Source organism: Hemicordylus capensis, chromosome 1 (genome assembly GCF_027244095.1).
Source record: "Hemicordylus capensis ecotype Gifberg chromosome 1, rHemCap1.1.pri, whole genome shotgun sequence".
Lineage (NCBI taxonomy): Eukaryota > Metazoa > Chordata > Lepidosauria > Squamata > Cordylidae > Hemicordylus > Hemicordylus capensis.
Window position 1 is genome coordinate 233,288,084 of NC_069657.1, and position 14,201 is coordinate 233,302,284.

A 14,201-nucleotide genomic window follows, 5' to 3' on the forward strand; every position below is an offset into this window, starting at 1 on the left:
TCTTTAATTCTTGCACCTGCACATATATGAACTGAATCCAAAAGGTGTCTTTCTGCCTGCGGAAGAAACTATCCATTTGCAAAAGCTAGTGCAATATTCTTTCACCTTATGGTTCTTTGGCTCCAATCCTTTTTTTTTTTTTAAATTGGATGATCTGCTATGTTTTTGAAGTTCACAGTATGATTATTATTAACAAATTGATCTCTCCTCCCACCCCCCGACATTTTCCTTCTCATCTACACTACCCACATTCCTTCAAAAGCTGCTCTAAAGGCTTCCCCGAACCTCTGGAACCTCAAGACATGAGGGAGAGAAAAATATCCCCTTCTCACCTGAATATTAGTGCCTTCTATAGCAGGATCCAAGCCAACACCTTAAAGAAAACTCAATAAACGTTGAGCACCACAATATGTATATTGAGTCACACAACTTTCTCTACACGAAAGGTAAAGGATTAGAAAAATGGGCAGTATTTTTGTCAGAAAATACTTTCAGTACTTTGCTACTCACCTTGTCACGCAAATGGTGTTCTGCGGCTTCAATATTCAAAGGATCATCAAAATTCAAGAGATCCTGAAAGCACAAATCCGGAATGGCACAAGGTTTGTACAGTTGTGTCTCTCTCTCACACAAACACAAACACACGATTTTTGACAAAAGATGAAGAGATGCATTGGCCAGGAACCAAAGAACCATATAAATAGTTCTACGAGGCAAGCTGCTTTTGAAACAGAATGGAATGTCAAAAGCTGTTTGCAATACCAGATAGAGGCCAAATAAAGTAAAAATCTGACTGGGCCTGTACAAGCCTCTAGATGTAACTCTTTGGAGCTAAGCCATTGGTTTAACAATCTCATGTATGAAAATTCATCTTAACACTGTCAATCTGATGAAACATTCAAGCTTAACCAAGTCTATATCAACATTTTAATATCTGGGTGTACTCAAAAGTTCGGTTCAGAGCGCACAGCCATCCATACATTAGCTATGCCTCAAGCTCTCCCATGTCCTCCTTCCAGGTCCAGGTCCCACTCTCAATTACTGATTCACAAAAACTAGAGTTTGCTATGATGTCCAAACTAGACAAAGCATATTTTGCCGCCAAACTGGAACTGAAAAACATAGTTTGAGCCAAGTGTTCAAAGAAAAATCATGGTGTGTGGTAACCATAGTTTGCCCAATTACGAAGACGTAACAGGAAGTAAAAGAGAGAATCTGGGCATGCAAGGAGAGAAGAAGGAGAGGGCGCAAATCCAAAGCTTGCTCATGACAACTACATGGTGGTGTGCTAACCCATCTGAAGAAGACTAAAGAGACCGATTCAACTCTGTTGGTGCACAGTGCTTTAGAAGCACTAACTGGATAAGAAATGAAAAGAAATAAATTGATGGGATTGAAGGAGCTGCTTTAGGTGAGCCAAGCCCTGAGAAATATCCAGTGGAGTTTTCGCTTTTCCCCTTGGCCCTGACGCCAAGCTGCTTATGTACATCCCTTCAGTTTCAATGGAAGTTTGTGGGTGTGCGCTGCTATATGAGGAACACAAGACCAAACCTCCTTAGATGCCTGGAACTTGCTGCATGATTTTTTGGATTGAGGTTGGTGACCAGAAGATCACTGTTTTATGTTGCCAAATAGCTATTTTAGAAACTTGTCTGCAACCATACATGTTTAAGACAATAACCTTTAATTCAAGAAAAAAAATCTCAAACTTCTCAGTCATGAATAAAATGCTCCCATTCTAGCTAAAGTTAGTTACAACTAAATCTTATTGAAAGCAATGGGATATTGTAATTAACTTAAGTTGGTTTCAATGAACTGTAGTTAAACATGCAGCCCAATCATAGATTTTCTCCCCCAAAGGTGAATCCCATTTATTCCTATGGGGCTTTATAATGAGTATATGTAGGATTGCAGCCTGAGCTATGACTAGTTTCAGCTATATTTACTAGATTACTGATACAAGGCCATATCAGCACACTCTGCTACACTTTTGCATAAGGCTAAAATTAACGTCTGTATAAATTAAAGGAACCAGAGAGCAGACAAGCTTATGTGTTAATTATGTCACCAGCAGGGAAAGGGGGTGTGCAGTAAAAAGAATGATCACTATGGAAACAGAAGACTCTCTGGCAAATGTTCATCTTAGTTTCAATGAAGTATTTTTGAAGTGATTGATGCTGAAAAGCAACATAAAATCATATACTGCTATCAGATGAATCTGATGAAGTGGGTTTTAATCCATGAAAGCTATGCCATAATACTTTTTTTGGTCTTTTAAGGTGTCAAGACTTTCACCACCATATTGAAGCTTGGCTGCTACCACAATGAATCACAATGTTTTTATTTTACAAAAACCAAAAAGTCCCTGGATTCCCATCCCAACCCCTCGTCCATACTAGTGCTCTCTCTCTCTCTCTCTGTCAAGCTTAAGGCTAAACTATACATGATTGGATGGATTGTAATTGACTTTAATTGAAAAGCTGGCACAGGGGTCTCCAAAATGGATTGGAACAATAGCACCAGTGTCTAATCCCTCCTGCATGCTGTTTTTTAATGTGTGGTCTAAATCCCTCCAGCCAGCTGCTGTTTACCCTGATGAGGAGAAGAGATCAATATTTCCAGTAAAAGTCTTGGGATCACTGACCTCCCATGGCATGTACTGTATAGTTTGGTCCTTAGTAGTTTGTTAGTAAATACTAATCTTCTGAGCAAACATACAGCATAGGCAATATTTAAGAGATGTCAGTTTGCAGACTGTACAGATGTTACAAATTCCTGCAGTTTGTGAGGCATGACTCTTGTCCATTTTCTGATGTTCCATATGCTTTTTATCTGATTTTTTAAACTGCAGTGCAGAATGTGCTTTTGTTTTCCAAAACAAAGTAAACAGCCTGATTTTGAAGTACAAAAAGCAGAAACCGCAGTGTGCTAGATGTTACATAAAATGTAGAAGTGATACAATGCCTGCCTGGATAACTTTCGACCAGACAGCATGATGGGCAGGCAGGAAGAAGCTGACACATGAGTTGCAGTGATTAGTGTAGAAAGAGTCAGAGGAAACGCCTATAGTGAGAAGCTATGGTGATGCAGAGAGGGCTTTGCTGAAAACGTCCATCTTCTGCAGAGACTTTGGAAGGTAAGGCTTTTGTAGGATTAGAGAGCAGCACTGCAGAAGGAGACACTGACTGATGGCAGATAAACTTCAGCAGGAGAAAGAAAGAGAAAGGGTGTAAAGTCAGGCAAGAGAGAGAGAGAAGATACGATTATGCTTCTTATACTCCTGTGTAGCATAATACAGAATTAACACAGATTCACAATTTATTCAGGGCTCATGACCAGCCAGAAATATATGATGAATGAGAGGGCCATAATTTATTCAGAAATAAAACTGCACTCAGTATACTTTATCTAGACTAGTTTATCTTTATTTAGACTAGTTATCTAACTAGTCTAAATGGCACACCATTTTCATTAATATAACAAATGCCTAGTTACAAAAGACAAAGATTTTGTCCTCACACTCATGTACAAGACTGCTAGATTACCATCTATGAAAATACATCAATGTACATGTGAGACTGAAGGATCAATAGAAACGAAGAGGGAGAAATACTGGGTGAATGGAAACAGAGAGAGAGAGAGAGGATACACCTTGCATAATTATTCAAAAAAAGAAATTCTTAAAAGGATAATTTTTCTTCTTTTGATTAGATGGTGATAATATCCCAGTGGGGATATGACATATCTTAGATAGAAGAAGGTGAATATATAAGAGACAGCTTCTTCTAACTGGCAGAGTTAGAAGAGGAAAGAGGAAAACCCTTTATGTTTTAATGCTTTATTAAAACACAATGTTTTAATGTTCAGATAACAACTCAAGTTAGATGAGAACGCACAGCACCATCTCTACTCTTCTCCCTCAGAATTGTGCTCTCTGTACTGCTTTGAAACTTGGGGAAAGTTTTAAAAAGCAGTTCTGTAGTGCAACCCAGGAATGTGCTATTTAGGAGGGAAACAGACAAAACCCTTCTGTATAAACTCTTAAATTCATATGTGTCTCACTAGATTCCATTCTGGCCTTTCCAGAGCTCTGTCTCTATTACTCTAACGGTAGTATTTTTAAAGGGAAAGCAGCATACAGGGCTGCAGAAATCCACTAGTCTACTAGTCTGTGACCAGTGAAAAAAGTCCTGATGGGCAATGCACCAACATAGCTTGATGAGTAAAATACTTTCTCTTGCTAATAAACTGAGCCAACATTTCTTCACCCCGGTGGCAAGTATTCATTTGCCTTCTATTTACTTCCCAGAATTTAGCACAAATATTTAGTTATGGCAGGGGTTTTCAAATTTGGGTTCACAGATGATTTTGTCGGATTTCAACTCCCATAATCCCCAGTCAGACTAGCCTTCACCATTGTGGCTAGGGATTATGGGAACTGAAGTCCAACAACATTTGGAGACCCAAGCTTGAGAAACTAGTTACAGAACTGAAGGGACAATATCTAGCACCCACAGTGTGCAAACCATTTCCCCCACCCCCTCTGCAGTCCCCTGAATCACCTGAAGAGTCATTTCTGAGTGTTGAGGGACCCCAGTCAACAGGTTGAGATGTGGCACAGGTGGCTGCTAGGGGAGGAGGAAATCCCCATAAAGCAAGCAGAGACATATTCTGCATGAAAGGTGTCACAGCCTGGCTTCTCTTTACCCCTGCAGCCACATCTCACACGGTTGCTCCAGGTCCCACAACCCTTGGGAATGGCTTTCAGGGTGCATCTGGGAGTTGCAGGAAGGAGAAAGTGGGGAAATTGATTTCACAAGTGCTGTTGGTCTGGATGCTACCCAATGGATTGAACAGAAGGATACATATTTCCTTGCGCTGCAAGTGTGAGAATGTGTTTGGCAAGAAAGAATGCACCCAGGCCAGGGAGCTCTTGTCCTCAGCTCCTGAAAAGATGAAACAATGTTTTATTTATCTTCTGTAATTTGCTTCTTTTAATATTGTAAACTGCTTTGGGTGCCTTTGTCAAGGCAGAAAGGTGGTGTAAAAATGTAGTAAATATATAAATAAATAATTCTTGTGATTTGTTGGTGGAAATGGTCTCTTGATAGGACTGTATTCTGTTCTGTATGGGGCAGTTCTTAGAATTATCAGGCAAATGGAAAAACAAATACACCTCAGTCAGTGAAGCTATTACTTACAGTAAACAAAGAGTTTAATCCCCAAACAACATCCTGAAAAGGAAAAGAAGTGGATTCAGGCAAACAAACCAAAGACCTAAAACCTCTACACATCGAGTATTTTTCTTTTTAGAAAAAAACAAAAATATCAAAGTATTCAATCTCAACACACAATGTTTAGTATGTTTTATGTTTTACATAAAGCATGTTTAAAAATTTTAAGTAATTAAAAGCTACTTACATAACACTCTGCCAGAAACATGTTTTACTTCTACAGAAAGACCTCGATATTCACGGGGATTCTGTTCCATGGTACAACCGCAGATACGGAAACCACGAATATTGAGGCATTAGGGCAATGGGGAATTGGGGGTTAGGTCCCAGGTCAGGGGGAAACATCTAAAAAGCATATGATTTTTGGAAAGGATATGGGGGAAAGCTGCCTACCATCATAGCTGCTCCCTTGAGTTGCTCTGTGTCCCTGAATGCCTCCAAATTGCCCGGAAAATTGCCATTAGACTCCAACACACAAAATGGTGCTGGAAATGACCGCCATGGTCATTTCTGGCCACCCCCAACCTACAGATACGTGAGGTTGATTCCCCCCCCACCCCCAGGGTATGCTAAAGTCAGGTGTCTTTTACCTAACTGCGGATACACAAACGTGGATATCGAGATCCTCCTGTATATGTTTTAAGAGGACAATTTTAAACATAAGGAGTGGAATAACTCTGCTTGAATACTTCAGAATTAGAATATTCTCAGTTTGAGAAATAAAAAACTTGCTTTTTGAAAAAGATGAAACCCATTTTTGTCTATCAGTGTATTGAGTTCACCTCTGAGACATCTCCTTACACCCCAGTTTCAGTGTGCATTTTGTTAATTTCTTATTCCACTGTGAAGATTTGAAGTTCTATTGCATTTTTGATTTTATGCCATTTTTGCAAAGATGCCTGGATAAAACAGTATATAAATTATGGAAGTAAGATGTATCGTGAATTATTTTTAGACAAACTGAGTAAGAAAAAAAGACCTTATTTTGAACTGTGGTTATTCAGTAGTCATTTCCTCTCCCTAAAGCAGCACACAATCGATAAAAGCAGATGTCAAATCTGAAATAACTTAATGGACATGATTATATACAATGATAGAACTTAATGGATATAATGACATACAAGTAACAACTTGATCCAGTGATTGAAAAACTCACTGGACTTGGGAGATGGATTAAACTCCCAGTTTAACTAAGATATCACTAGGCAGCTTTAGGCAAATCACAGAGAATCAGAATTTTAGAGTTGGAAGGGATGTTGGTTCCACCCACTGGTTCCACCCACTGATCAGTGCTACAGAATCTCTGACAGATGCCCGCCTCTGTTTGAAAATCTCCAGCAAACCAAAGGCAACCAATGAGGCAGACTGTTCCACTGTCAAATAGCTCTTACAGTTGGGAAATTCTTCTTAATGTCTAGCCTAAATCCGTTTCCTTGCCATTTCAACTCATTGGTTCTAGTCCTGCCCTCAGAAGCAACAGAGAACAGGCCCACTCATTCTATCCTTCAGGTATTTGAAGATTACTATCATATCTGCCCCGTCTTCTCTTTTCCAAGCTCAACATATCCAGCTCCTTCAACCATTCCTCACAGGACGATTTCCAGACCCCTGAACATCTTTGTTGCCATCCCTGAAGCTGTTCCAATTTATCAATGTCTTTCTTAAAATGTGGGGCCCAGAATTAGACAGTAAGTGAGGTCTTACCATCACAGAATAGAGTGAAAAAACAGGTTCTTTACCTGTAACAGATGATCTGGTAGTGATTCTACGACATTCATAAATAAGGGTTCTGCGCCTGCGCAGACCAACTTCGGGTAGAATTTGTTAGCTCCTCGAGACGCATTCAACCACCTCCTGCACATGCCCTGCAGTACTCATAGCAGCAGTTAGGTGTCCTTCTCTCAGTTTCTTGATGGCCGACTGGGAGTCCATATGCACACAGTCCTATGCGGATGTCTTTTTTTTTTTTTTTAAATGCATGGAATACACATATCTGATGTCTGTAGCCCATCTGTCCCCACTCTGCAGTGGGGACGGATGGGCGGGCTTTATGAATGTCATGGGATCACTACCAGATCATCTGTGACAGGTAAGCAACCTGTTTATCTGGATATTACTACTACTACTAGTACTACTACATTTATATCCCGCTCTTCCTCCAAGGAGTCCAGAGTGGTGTACTACATACTTGAGTTTCTCTTTCACAACAACCCTGTGAAGTAGGTTAGGCTGAGAGAGAAGTGACTGGCCCAGAGTCACCCAGCTAGTTTCATGGCTGAATGGGGATTTGAACTCGGGTCTCCCCAATCCTAGTCCAGCACTCTAACCACTACACCACACTGGCTCTACACCACACTGGCTTTTGGCATGCACAAAAGGCTTCTAAAGGCCTATAGCAGCAAAGGGGAAGAAGGGGTGGCAGGGAGGTATCCTGCCGCTCCGTTTACTCAAGAAAATATGTGTGCGCGTGCGCGCGCGCACACACACACACACACGGCTTCTTAAAGCCTTTTGCACTGCCTGACAAGCAGGGGAAGGGGCGGCAGGGAGGTATCCTGCTGCCCCAATTACTCAAGGAATTGCTGCAGCAGAGAGTGCTGGGAGAAGGGGTGGCAGGGAGGTATCCTGCCGCCCTGATTACGCAAGGAAATATGGGTGCTGGAGGGGGGAAAGCGATGGGAGGAGTAAGTAAACCCTCCCCCGCCCCTAAGGGGACCCCCCACCCAGAACCATCTGAATCCGAACCGCCCATGTAGAATGGCCTCCGGACCGGTCCGGGCACATCACTACTGGTTTCTGCCTAAGAGCAGAACCTTTTTCATTTGGCCAGATAGTTTCTCCTGGTTGACTTCTTTCTGTTATTACACATAATAGCTCTCAATAACCTATCCTCCATGATGTGAGATTCAGTATGGAGAGGTTTGGATATATTATTTTTCTGTTTCCTTGAGAAATCTGGTCTAGCCACTGAGACAGCCTTCTGTGATTCTGGCCAGGAAGTGTGAGTAGTTGCAGGAACTATGGCTGCCTTGGCCACCATGGAATTATTACAATTTCCTTGGTCTCCTGCAGCAACTTGGCGACTACTCTGTTCAGTAGGGGATATGGTGGGTACAAGTAAAATACACTCTGTGTCCACCGATACTGGAATGAATCGTCCCTGGAATGTTCTCCCTGACCCATCCTGGAACAGTATTATTTGCATTTCTTGTTTTGTGCGGTTGCGAACAAGTAGACTGTTGGGGTTCCCCAGGAGGAGAACAGGTGTTCCAGAAGCAGGGGATTTAGTTCCCATTCGTGCTGCTGTAGCACATGTCCCCTGCTCAACACATCCACTAAAGTGTTGTCCTGCCCCTTTATGTGGATGGCCATCATGTGAATATTCCTTGTGATGCACCAGTTCCACATCTGCAGACTTAGGTGGCAAAGCAGTTTTGATACAGTGCCTCCTTGGTTGTTTATGTAAGCAATGGCGGTATTGTCGTCCATCTGAAACTGGACTACATGGTTCCTGATGATGTTCTGAAACGCCTGAAGGGCTTTGAAAGCTGCCAGCAGTTCCAAGAAGTTTATGTGAAGCTTTGCCTCTCTGGCAGACCAGAGCCCCTGTATCCTCTGATGTGATAGGTGGGCCCCCCAGGCTTGCATGGAGGCATCTGTGGTTAGTATTAAAGCAGGAACTGGAGACTTGAATGGTATTCCTTTCTGGAGACTTATGGGGCTTGTCCACCAATGTAAAGAGTCCAGTACCTTCCTTGGTATCTCCAGAAGTTTATGAAGTTTATGTAGATCCCTGTGGATCTACATTTGAGTGAAATATCCCCAGGTACCATAACTGTAGTTTCCTCATCCTCAGCTTTGCATAGTGCACTGTAGCTGTGCACAAAGCCATTAGGCCCAGAAGCACCTGAATCATCCTGGCCTTCTGTAGAGACATACTTTGAAATACAGACACCATTTCCCAAATGCGAGTGTATCTGTCTGCTGGTAGGAAAGCCCTTTGGCTGTCCATGTCCAGAATTGCCTCTATGTATTATAGGTGCTTGGTGGGCTGCAGATGTGACTTCTTCCAATTTATTTGAATCCCTAAGTCATGTAATAACGTTACTACCTGTACATGGGAAGTCAGCTGCACTTCTGTCCTTGCAGTGATGAGCCAATCGTCAAGTATGGGAAGATGGAGACACCCCGTATCCGAAGGTAGGCTATGATTACTGCCATGCACTTTGTGAATACCCTTGGGGCAGTTACCAAGCCAAAGGGTAAAATATTGTATTGGAATATCTGTGCGCCTACTGTGAAGCGTAGGAATTCTCTGTGGTTTTCCTGTATGCCAATGTGAAAGTACACATCCTTCAAATCCAGCGTTGCAATCCAACCCTCTTTGTGTAGAAGAGGCAGGATTGTTTGCAGCATTATCATATGGAACTTCTGTACTTCGACATACAGATTTAGCCACTGGAGGTCCATAATCTAGTGGATCCCTCCATCCCACTTGGGTATCTGAAAATATCTTGAGTAGAAGCCCGTTTGACTGTTTACTGCACAGGTGAGATTACTGCTTCCCCAACAGAACTTCGACCTCCTCCCTCAGATTAGTTGTTTCTGGGGTATATTTTATCACCGTAAAATCTGGCAGAGTCTTGAATTCTATTGCTTATCCCGTCGTGACTATATGCAAGACCCAGTGGTCTGATATTATATGGTGCCATGCTGGAGCATGGCTTGCCAGCAGAGGTGTATCTAGGGAAAATAACGCCTAGGGCAAGCATTGAATTTGCGCCCCCATCCAAACACCTGACACCCATCTTTCAGATAACTTTACCATAATATCAGCTGAAAAATACAAGTCTGAAGGTCACATACAAGTCACATATCTGAATATGTGTACAGTGACTTATATTATATTAATTTTTTAAAAAATTACCTGTAGCCCCTTCGGGGGGCTTCCTAAAGGCCATGGGGGGGTCTTCAAAGGTTCCCCCTTCCCCCTGCTGGCCTCTAGGGCCTTACAGGGACCATTTGAGCATGTGCGGTGGCCATTTTTTAAAATAATTTTTTTTTTTAAAAAAATGGCAGCTGAAAACAAAATGGCCACCGTGCATGCTCAAATGGCCTCGGGCCTCACAGAGGCCATTTGAGCATGCGCGGTGGCCATTTTGTTTTTGGCAGGCTTTTTTTTTTTTAAATCAATTTTAAGAAATGGCGCCCCCCCTTCAAGTGGCGCCCAGGGCACGTGCCCTGCCCGCCCCACCCTAGATATGCCCCTGCTTGCCAGTTTGATGGCGACTCTGGCTAGTGTCAAGGTGATGTTGTTCCTTGAGCCGGAGGTTGGTGCTGCCATGCTGTTGGGTAGTAATGGGATCTGAATCTAATCAAAAATGCTGCAAGGCCTGCTGTAAAGCCTTGTTACGGTTTTGTTGTTCAGGACTATTTCTTGGAGTGTAGGACTTTTGAATGAAACGGTTCTAGGGCTTTCTGTAGTTTTTACGGTCATTATGCCTGTAGGTGTTTTGCCTTCTCTGGAAGGCTGATATCTTTTTCCTGAGTATCTTTGAGCCATAAATGACCTGGCAGTGTTGTTTGATTTTTTCCATTGTTCCATGGTATCGTCTGTCTCTTCTGAAAACAGACCCTTTCATCAAAATGCAGCGCTTCTATCTAATCACGCATGTCCTGCTGCAGCATGGTCAACCGTAACCATGCGTGCCTTCTCAGCATGATAGCGGATGTCAGGGTGTGTGACTCAGACTCTGTTTAGCTTACAATGTTTAGCGTTGGCCAACTGTTGGTGTGTTGCAGTTGTAGTTCTAACAAAAGTGCACTCGAATTTCTTCTGAAATTCCGCTGCTGTTATAGTAGTACATTCCTCAAATAGTCTCCCATGAAGACTCTGTGAACTTAGAGAGGCATGCGATATAATTAGCAATTTTGATAGAGAGGCATGATGTGGAATATGTTCTCCTGCCCAGGACATCTAATTTGCGTCCTTCTCTATCTACTGGGGTAGTATGGCGCTTTCCAGTCTTGGCTGACGAGGCACAATCTATGACAATTCAATTTGGAACTGGATGTTTCATGAGGTATTCATTATCTTGTCCCTGAATCCTGTATAGTGTTTCTAGACATTTAGAGGTTGGTGTGGATGTTTGAATTGTTTCCCCACATGGATTTTGCAGTCTTGGTGATGACTGGAAGCATGGGAAAATATACCAGTTGCAGTCCTGCAGCCTTCTTCATAGAATTATACACTGGATCAATCAGGTCAGTGGTCTTTTGCTTCAGGTCCAGGTCCAGCACTTCCGCCATTTCAGCAATCTGCTGGTGGTATGATTTCATTTCCTCAGTTGGTGAAATGGAAGGTGGTACAGATACATCCCGGCTGGGCTCTGGGATATGTTCATCCTCTGAGCCTCCTCTGGAAGAGTCTGAAGCATAACTCTCTTCACCAGCAGAGTCAGAGTCATTATCAGGTGGTAGGTCAGAAGCTTTTGGAGCACTATTTCGCATCAATGAGGGTAAGTCTCTATTATTCCTTCTAAATGTTAATTTGATTTGTCTGAGTTGCAGAGTGTTGCGAATGTAAAGATTGTTTTGGAATTACCAGTAAAGGTGGGAAACTCGCTTGAATGGAAACTGTCTGTAATTGAGGTTTGGCTGAAAAACTAGTGTCTGTACAGATGTGCTTTTGACAGGCTGTTTTGCTGACGTGGCTAGCGTAAAAGGTTGAGAAAACTGTCTCCTCTGTAACTGCCACTCTTTAAATAAGGAATATTCTTCTGGTGATAAGGCAATGGAAGAGTCTCCCCAGCCTCTATGTTGAATCAACCTTGGAGTTTTTCAGGGGCTAACATTAGATATTGAAGGAGTCTCCGGTATCGAGACAAGCTGGTCTTCTTCATCCTCATGGTCATCAAGTCCATGAGATAGGAAATTCAAAACGTGGGTGTTGATGGAGTAGTCTCTTCTGATTGTAGGAGTAGAACCACATTTGGAACTGGACCCTGCTCGGCTGCAGTGTCGAGTCCGGTGTCAAGGTCAGTGTCTAGATTGTGCACGATGTCGATTCTTGTTCGACGTAGAGGGTGATCGATGTTCGGTCAGCTGAACCCGACGCCTGATCCTTCTTTCTTGCTCCTTCGCTTGATGAAGGAGGTCTTGACTGCGGTCGAGTTCTCGACATCCAAGTTGTCAGTGTTGACCGTTCATGGTGATGTGTGGTCTTTGAATGAGCGCTTGGCCTCGAGTAAGCACTCGGCTTCGACATCGAGGTTGTCGGGAATTAGCGTGGTGTCGATGGTGATTGCTGTGGCATTGGTGCCAGTGAATGCGATATTGCCCAGTGTCAGGGCTTCTCGGTTTGTAGGCCCATAGGAGAGGGGATAGCCTCATGAGCACAGTGTTTCTTCTTGTGAGACTTGTGCTTTTTTGCCGGCGGAGTATCAATCAGCGGCTTGCCCTTTCACTTTGGACTTGCCTGCAAGGCAGTTGGTCTCCTAAAAGCAACCTGTTCTTTAGAGGTCGTAGCAACAGAGTTCGATACCAAGAGTTTCAACTGCGTTTGCTCCACAGTTCCCGGTGTAGTCTTCAAGGTTGAGCTCGGGGTGTTGGGACGAAGAGCGTCTTCCATTATTGCTACCTTAAGATGCGCAGCCATTTTTTTTTAGCATTTGCTTAGAAAAGCCAGAGCAGATTGTACAAGTTGCTATACTATGGCCCTCCCCTAGGCACAAGAAGCAGAGCTGGTGCCTGTCTGTCAAGGGGTGTTTCCCCCTACAGCTCTCACACCTTTTAAAGGTGGTCTTCTCCCTAGATCTTTCACTCATGGGAGGTATTTCAAAACAATGGGATTTACACAGAAGAAAAGTCAGAGACAGTCTAGGGCCAAGCCAGATAATCCTGCCGTTACCAAGTTAAAATCATAAAACATGTTGCTTGTCGTAGTCAAGGTCTGTAGTATCAAATATAAATCTCTCTCTCTCTCTTTAAGGGGAGAAGCAAAGAGTAGTCGATTCGTTCCGATTTCAGGCTATACAACAGTTTGTTTCTGAGGAGCTGAAGATGCGATTGCTGAGGCGGTCAGGAAGAAACTAAGAGAAGGACGCCTAACTGCCACTATGCAGGGCACGTGCAGGAGGCGGCTGAAGGCATCTCAAAGAAGTAACGAATTCTACCCGAAGTTGGTCTCCACAGGCGCAGAACCCATATTTATGACTGTCGATGGAATCACTATCCAATTACTTTTCATGATCTGAACATTATGTCTTTATTAATGCAGTTTATGATTGCACTAGCTTTTTTTTTTTTTTTTTTTTAAGCAGCCTCATCACACTGCTGGCTCATGTTTATCTTTTGTCCACTGGGGCACCTAGGTACCCTTTGGATGTACTGCTGGCAAGTCAGGTCTCCCCTTTCCTGTACTTATTCATTTGATTTTTTCTTAGCCAAATGTAGGGCTTTACATTTGTCTCTGTTGAACTTCATCTTATAAGTTTTGCAACAAGCAATATTAAATCTTCTCCAATCAGACTGAATGTTGATTCTGTCTTTTATAGTGTTACCTATCCTTCCCAGCTCCGTAACATCTGCAAATAATTAATTTATATACCACCCAACTCCAGAGGCTCCAGGAAGTTCACAAAAACAAAATATGATCAGCACCACCTCTTCTCCCCTCTTCCCAAATCATTTATAAAAATGTTGAACAGCACAGGACCCAGGAAAGAGCCCTGTGGTACTCCACTTGAGGCCTCCCTCCGGGATGATGTGGAGCCATTAATGAGTACTTGTTGGATATGGTTGTTTAACCAACTGTGAACCCACTTTCTTCAAAGGGAACACCAGCCTCACCAACCTTTTAGAATTAGTTGAACATCACACATGTAGAAAGAAGTAATATGATAGATATATTTGGACATCCTAAAAGTCCAAGGGAAGTGGAAGCTGTCATATACCGAGTCAGACCAT

The 14,201-nt window shown here is 42.7% G+C and overlaps 1 protein-coding gene across 3 annotated transcripts in view; it reads right to left on the reverse strand.

The window, feature by feature from the left end:
• UBE2F (ubiquitin conjugating enzyme E2 F (putative)) overlaps positions 1-14,201 on the reverse strand; it is a 78,166-nt gene that overhangs the window by 18,966 nt on the left and 44,999 nt on the right. Inside the window, exons 8-9 of one of the 3 annotated variants that reach the window (XM_053283296.1) lie at positions 5,202-5,234; positions 511-573 (exon numbers count right to left, since the gene is read on the reverse strand). The exons of 1 other annotated variant lie outside the window; for it this stretch is intronic. In XM_053283296.1, the coding sequence (XP_053139271.1) occupies positions 511-573; positions 5,202-5,234 (96 nt within the window). The remainder of the gene's footprint in view (positions 1-510; positions 574-5,201; positions 5,235-14,201) is intronic. One more of the 3 variants, XM_053283297.1, reaches the window with a different exon arrangement.